The following is a 7,586-nucleotide window of genomic DNA, read 5'->3' on the forward strand; positions in this document are numbered from 1 at the left end:
AAAAAAAAAAAAAGTGAAAAATACTGATGAAATGATAAAATATGTATTTTATTGGTATCTTTTATGGTCAGTTCTTGTTTTATCTATTCATCTACATCTCTAGGTATAAGATTTTTATTTATCCCAATAAAATGTTTACTTACACGCTTACACCTACGCACATACCTGAATATACAGTTGAAAGAGAGAGAGAGAGAGAGAGAGAGAGAGAGAGAGAGAGAGAGAGAGAGAGAGAGAGAGAGAGAGAGAGAGAGAGAGACAGTTGGTAGGAAATTCATATACCTATTACATGTCAATATCCGAGCCAACTAATCCTTCCTGAACCTTCCTCAGTACAACAGCCTCGTAGATCGCAACGCTTCAGGAAAGCGGATTACAAGATCTTACAGCACCTCATCCACACAATTAGAATTCAGAATATCTGGAAATTGACTAGGTATGAACGAAATGTCTGCCATGGATACTTGCGTGGTTGGCATTACACTTCTTTCGTTTTGTGGCGGCCATAAGAGGAAAGCTACAGCGGCTGATGAAACAGATCAGATTTTTCCATAGCTTAGGACATCGATTGAGTACAGAGTTAAAAATATGACTATTTTAAAAAACATCATGAAAACTTGGTAATCTAATTCTGTAGCAAAAGTTGTTATTATTATTATTATTATTATTATTATTATTATTATTATTATTATTATTATTATTATTATTATTATTATTTTTTGGTAGTAGACCCTCTTTCAGGGAAGTTTTGCTGAAAATAATGGCTGTCTCTGTTGCATTGGTCTTGTACTCTCTCTTCTCGATGGCTCTAATTATCTTCTTTTCAGGACTACTTCATACAGCCAGTAACTGAGCAAAATTCATCCTTCATGGTGGGTAGTCTAATTCAGGAATAATTGGCGAGTCAAGGTTTTTATATAGAATTCACAAATTAGGTAAGATTCACAATTCAGGTAAAATTCACAATTCAGGTAAAAGTATACAGAGAACAAGCTACGCATTTCAGGAGTGCAGGGCATGAGTTTTTATTGCACCTTGTTGGACATGACAAGACAGTCTGTTTGACAGACGCATGGTGGTCATTCCTAGGTAACGTCCAAAACATCCTGGAAGAGGGCATAAGTAAGAATAGACCACATTGGTCTGTTTAAGAATATCCTGAGTCGGCGGGGCTGAGTAGTTCCTCATGATGAGAGACCTCATTTTGTGTTTTTATCCACAGGGGAGATGTGACTCTTAATTATGTCTCTCATGGCCTTTTCATCCTTTTGATAATCCCGATGCATGGACCCTTCATAGTAAAGGTTGATGGTAGTTGTGGTGTTTACGGTCGGTTGTTCACCCTGGTACCAGGTGTCCATGGCTAGCTTGATTTCATGGCTAACTTTTCTATTAAGCTAACCATTATTCACTAGGACCGGGGCGACTCGGTAGAGTCTTTGGTGTGTGGCAGCCCAACAGGAGCAGTGGAGAGGACTCTGCAGGCGTATGCCTTGATGGTGGAAGCCTTGTATCTGGTAGGGCATTCACTGTCTCCGTTCAAGCATAACCCGAGGTTAGTGGGTTTAATGTACACACTAGTATCAAATCCGGTAGTATTAGGAGATATGAGAACATCTAAGCAGGGCAGCTGTCCATCTTTGCTATGTTTGACAGGAAACCTCAGTCAGCTGTATTCCTCAAACGTCCTGTGGAGGGTCTCGATGTTCTGGGTAGAAGGAGCCATCATAAAAGTTTCCTTGATGTATCTCACGTATATGTCTGGACGACGTATTAGTGAGAAAAACCTCTCTTCAACAACTCCCATATAAAAGTTGGCTAAGAGCACACAAAGGGGAGAGCCCATCACTACACCAATCTTCTGTATATATGTGTGACCTCTGTGTGTGGTAAAAGGGGCCTTCATAGTACATACTTCAAGCAGAGTTCGGAGGGCCTCCTCCGGGATGTTCAGGGTTGGAATAGAGGGGTCCCTATAGACTCTCTCCAGGATCAAGTCCATGGTCTCTCTAACAGGAACGTTAGTAAAAAGGAACTTCACATCCAGTGAAGCGATGGTGCCACTGGTGGGGGACCTTTTTAGCTTACCAAGGAACTCAGTAGATGAGGTGACACTGTACACGTTTGGAACATAAGGAGTCAAGAGGTTGTTAAGTCTTTTTGCCAAGTGGTAGGTCGGCGTCGGGCACTGGCTGATAATCGGTCTGAGTGGGTTGCCTTTCTTATGAGTCTTCACATTACCATAGAGGTAACCAGGGCTGAAATCCTCAGTGATAGTCTGGAAGTGGACGGCGTTTGTGTCTGCCTTAATTTTTTTCAATTGTCTTGTTGGCATCTCTTTTGATCTTTTCGATGGGCTTGTAGGAGAGCTTTTCAAACTTGGATAAATCTCCCAATATCAGGTCAAGTTTGCTGTGATACTCTTCCGTATCTATCAAGACAAAGGCAGCAGTCTTGTCAGCTCTCCTCAGCTCCCTGGCTGCCTCCCTCATGTCACTGGAGTCCCTGCCACTGTTGTATCGTCCACAATCTCTAAGGGCTTCAGCCAAGAGCAGGGGCTGGAGATCATCAGTTGTTTTAAGGTCCCCTTCCTCCTGGTGACTAAGGATAGAGTCTATTAAAAGTTCAACTTCTAACTTCTTATCTGTAGGTTTGGGGCGAGATATGAAAAGGCAGTTAAGCCCCAGCCGCAGTATTTTATTCTGGATAGTTGTAGGAGTATAGGAGGAAATATTAATATATTCTTGCTTGGTTTCAAGAATACGGAGTTTGCCTCCGTTAATGTCGATAAGTTTTTTTTGTGAATAGTCCGCAACCTCTTAGCCCAGTCACGGTCCTTAAGGGTAAAGATAGCCTGGTGGATGTTGTGTGGGTATGCGAAACTGTTTAGGGGAAGGTGGACAACTTCTTCATGGTGGTCGTCTTCATTGTCTTCACAGGATAACTGCTAATGTTGGTACCATCAACGGTAACAGATTCCGAACGTGATCTGCAAGGATTCCTTCTGATGTCTTCCCATTCCTCCACCAGGCGGTTCAGGCACTCCCAGAGCTCACCTTTCGTTTTATTCTTGTTACAGAGTGGTCTCTGGAGGAGGGACCTACGGAAGTCATCTCGGGGTGATGGATCGTGCAGTCTGAAGTTTGTATATTTCGGTAGTAGACCCTCTTTCAGGCAAGTTTTGTTAAAAATAAAAGAGTCACGTCTCCCCTGTGGATAAAAACACAGAGGTCAAGTTGACTATTTATTATCAAACTAACAAAACGAGGTTTTTCATCATGAGGAACTACTCAGCCCCGCTGAATCAGGATATTCTCAAACAGAACAACGTGGTCTATTCCTACTTATGCCCTGTTCCAGGATGCTCTTAACTTTACATAGGAATGACCACCATGTGTCTGTCAAACAGACTGTCTTGTCATGTACAACAAGGTGCAATAAAAGCTCAGGCCCTCCACGTCCACAATAAAACCATAAACGTGAGGAAATAATCATGAACACTGAGATTATAGGCCGTGCTCCAGATAGCAGGAGACTTTGCCTACTTGAAGCTCTTCTCATTCAGAGAGAAAAACCGACTCTTAACACTACCCGGGAAGTGTTCCTCCTCCCCTTCTGTCGAAGGAACAACACAAGGAAAAATAACCCAACCAACCATGACACCTCCAGCCAGGACAACCCAACATATCGAGACATAAATAACCCCAACAATATTGTTCAGCGACAGGATAGACTGCCTAGCTTACATACCCTCTCGGTGAGCGCTCCCACCAATCAGAGCCCAGCTCCCAGAGGACGAGATGGTGACTCAACACCCAGGAGTGAGTGGGATGGCAATCTCACTGTAATACAGCCTTTCTCGGCAAGCTGCTTAGCCAATGAGGATGAGCCATTCTATTTTCTCCGCCCACGACGCTCGAGGTAGCCAATGAAAAATTCGCTGCTTCTCCGACCAAGAGAGAATTACCATATATAAGGACGTAGCTCTCATCGTTTCCAGCACTCAAGCCTGAGGAAGGGAGACAGCACTCCTGAAATGCGCAGCTTGTTCTCTGTATACTTTTAACTGAATTGTGAATTTTACCTGGACTGTGAATCTTACCTAATTTGTGAATTGTATATCAAAACCTTGACTCGCCAATTATTCCTGAATTAGACTACCCACCATAATGGATGAATTTTGCTTTGTTACTGGCTGTGTGTAGTAGTCTTGAAAAAAAGATAAGTAGAGCCATCGAGAAGACGGAGTATAAGATCAATGCAACTGAGGTAGCTATTATTTTCTACAATATTATTATTATCATTATTATTATTATTATTATTATTATTATTATTATTATTATTATTATTATTATTATTATTATTATTAAGGTAGTTTTGTTTACTTCACTGAAAATTTCTAAAATATTTGTAATTCTCAGATTTTTTATTTTTTTATTTTTCAAATTAACAGCGTTCATTAAGTAACTGAGTATCTAGTCTCTGATTGATGCAGTTGGTTATCTGGTAATACGTCCTTTCTTAATGTTATACATAATCCTACTAGTGACGTTTTCAGCAAGTATTTGATCCCTTTTAAGCTCGAGAGCGACTGGAAAAATGGGATTTCTCAGAACTCTAACACTCTATAACGGATAATTTTGTGTTAGAGACTTTCTATTTGTCAGCGTAAGGATTGAGGTCATATTGCCAACTACCTTCCATTTGAACAGGCGACCTTCAGAGATTAGCAGCAAGTCTGCCTGGATATTTTTTTTTCTTTCTTTTTCGTGAGTATCTGATGTTACTAGTGTCTTGTCTAACAGATTTAATTACCATTGTTTTTCAGCCAAGTAGGAAATTAACATTCAAGCCAGTCCTTAGGTGTCAGGGTTTTGACAAGCAAAATGAAAAAAAAAAAAAATCATTGCTGGTGCTCAGTGTGAGTTTCTAATGCTAGATAAGGAGAGCCTAGAAAATCACACTGTTCCTACTCACTAAGTACTACCAGTGTATCAGTGTTGTTGAAAATGTGTTCTGTCTATCTCTGAGTGTTTCCTAAGATGTTTGGAGAGGCGTAAGGTCGTAATTATAATGCCGTTATTAGGCTATGCACGGATGGATACATGTGTATATCAAGACTATACAACTCCTTTTCAGGTTTCCTTTATATCGTAGTGTCTTCTTCCAAAATTTCTACTAAATTTTTTAAGCAATTTCAGGGTTTCCTGCTTTCCCTTCCTTTCCACTAAATGTCATCTGCTATGTTCTCGAGAATGTCAACGTATCTCATAATTCAATTTTAGATTTAGCTTCTGTGCTAATACACACACAGACTACCAAGAGATTTCACCCACGTCACTGGTTGTAAAATACATGATATGGTACGAAGTTAGTTTTGATTGTATCATTGGAATAAATTATGGCTAATCAAACCATTCACCTGTGGAAAAAAAAATTATATCCAATAATTACGGCAGCTCAGTTATGATTCATATTTTCCATAAGTTATAAAATATAAATGGAAATATACATACAATGTTTACAATCCCCTTGTATGCATCTGCAAAGGTGTATCTAAAATCTTAGAAAATGAGAAATTTGTGTAATCCAAGTTGAACTAATATTAAGATATTTCAGCAGGCTAATATGCATAAGAAAATATAATGAACTGAGAAATTTTCAAATAGATTCTGGACTAGCCTTTAGTTACGTTTGAAGATTCACTCTTGGATCCAATTCTGTTTATTCAACTGAAGTTATTATAAAAACTAAAAATCCCTTAATGATTTTAAAATTAATACTCCTTTTGTTCATTTGAATATCAATGATATATATTCATAAATACATCCATCCATTACAACAAGAGCGTAGATCTAAACGCAAAGGTACCACATCATAGTTTTATAAATGAAAAACCCACTTTCTAAACCTTATCAGTGTATCTTGATGGAAAGACTTATTGAAATAATCTAGTAAAAGGAGAAATAACTTTTTTTTTTAAATTTCCTTGAGATGGGAGAATTAGTTGTCATCTAAAATGGGGAAAAAAATACTATCACAAAGAATAATACTTTCAATTCATGAATTTGTTTGGAACCAGTGTTACAGTTTGGTACTTGATTGTTAACGGTTCGAAGTAGTTGAAATAAATAAATAGGGCGTGCTACTGGTGTTTGATATCTTAGTTTTTAATAAGTACAAAATCTATTCATATTTTTCATCGATTTTCTTCATGTGGATAAAGAGAAAGATGAATATAAGTGACACAATATTATTTTCATTTATTAGATTTTTTAACCTTTCTTATCATTTCTTTCTTTCACAGGAGAAAAATGAGACGGAATTTCACTTAGAGTAAAAGAAGAGTATAACTTTTCACATAAATTACTCTCAATGAAAATGAATCATTTCTAGTCGACCTTTAGTACTTTTTTCTGTTAAGGGTCCAGTTCAGAGTATCTTTTTGGTTACTAGATGATTATATTTAGTTTAATTTTCGAAAAAGAAATATATTTATTTTAATTACACAATTACTGACTTTACTACATATATATTTTCAATATATATCCTCCATATTCCTTTTTTTTCTGTACTTTAATTCAATCATCATCCCGGAATCTCAATGTTGCTGAAATATAACATTTGCAACCAAAATTAAATTACCACAAAAAATACTATTAAATGCTAATTCATAAGAATTCTAGTTAGGAATTAAATTGTTCGATATTGTTCTTCTTATTATTCTTCTTCTTTTTCTCAGCATCTGCCCTTTTCTATATGGGGTCGCCGTTTTGGATGAGTCGTCCCCATCGGTTACTATTCTTTGCTTTGATTTCGTCAGTAGATTTCCAAGGCAAATCTTCCCCTACACAATCATGTCATCTCTCTCTTGGTCATCCTCTAATAGTTCAATATTAATTCTATCAACTAATTCCCTTTTACCTTAATTTTTTATCTTCAATGTGACTTCAGTTGACTCGCCTATTCAATTGAAGTCAAATTTCTGACGAATCTGATCCTGGAGATGGCCAAAGTGCCTCGCTTTCACTAGTGGTCATCCATCCAACGATTGAAGTGTTTTCAGATTAATTTTGTCAACCGGAAGTGGAAGAGAATAACGGTCATTTCAGCCTGGCGTTCATTGATGCTTACTCAATGACCTCCGATAACATTACTCAACTTCATTGAACGGGACGGTCTTTTTTGTATTTTTGTTTATACAGAATTGGATAATAAATATATCTACCTTTATTCCAGAATTCTAAAAAGGCGTTTTGATGATTTTTTAAATTTTTTCGGTTTGTATGATATTACATATTTACATCGAACTAAAATTGGCGGTAAAAGGGGAATAAACACTTAGAGAGGCATTATCTTTAAACATTTATTTTTTTCTTGAAACCAAAAAACTAAAAGGAATATTCGTTTATCCTTCTCTTTAATGTGAGAGCTATCTCCGTGGAGTCAATTTGCCAAAGTAAAATTTGATTAACTAGATGTCAAGAGAGGTATGAAGAGTGATAGATTGTTGTTAGCAAAAGCCACTGTTCATCCTATCCTTCTTATGGCTCAAAATTCTGATTCAAACAATCGAATTTGCCTGT

General features: G+C 37.6%; 1 protein-coding gene across 1 annotated transcript; it reads right to left on the bottom strand.

Moving 5' to 3' along the window:
• Positions 1-1,411: 1,411 nt before the first annotated feature.
• On the bottom strand, positions 1,412-3,113 carry LOC137635544 (uncharacterized). The gene is made up of 4 exons (XM_068368017.1): positions 3,057-3,113; positions 2,442-2,702; positions 1,686-2,278; positions 1,412-1,643 (listed from the first exon to the last, which is right to left on the bottom strand). The coding sequence occupies exons 1-4, from the start codon at positions 3,111-3,113 to the stop codon at positions 1,412-1,414; spliced, it is 1,143 nt and encodes a 380-aa protein (XP_068224118.1).
• Positions 3,114-7,586: the final 4,473 nt, after the last annotated feature.

Source organism: Palaemon carinicauda, unplaced genomic scaffold (genome assembly GCF_036898095.1).
Source record: "Palaemon carinicauda isolate YSFRI2023 unplaced genomic scaffold, ASM3689809v2 scaffold1395, whole genome shotgun sequence".
NCBI lineage: Eukaryota > Metazoa > Arthropoda > Malacostraca > Decapoda > Palaemonidae > Palaemon > Palaemon carinicauda.

What these genes read in the sequence shown, in the direction of transcription:
- LOC137635544 (XM_068368017.1), bottom strand. Translation starts at nt 3,113, where the DNA reads ATGACTTCCGTAGGTCCCTCCTCCAGAGACCACTCTGTAACAAGAATA. An exon ending in TAACAAGAATAAAACGAAAG is followed by an intron (nt 2,703 to 3,056) that starts GTGAGCTCTGGG and finishes ACAACTATCCAG; the next exon opens with AATAAAATACTGCGGCTGGG. An exon ending in ATCGAGACCCTCCACAGGAC is followed by an intron (nt 1,644 to 1,685) that starts GTTTGAGGAATA and finishes TGTCAAACATAG; the next exon opens with CAAAGATGGACAGCTGCCCT.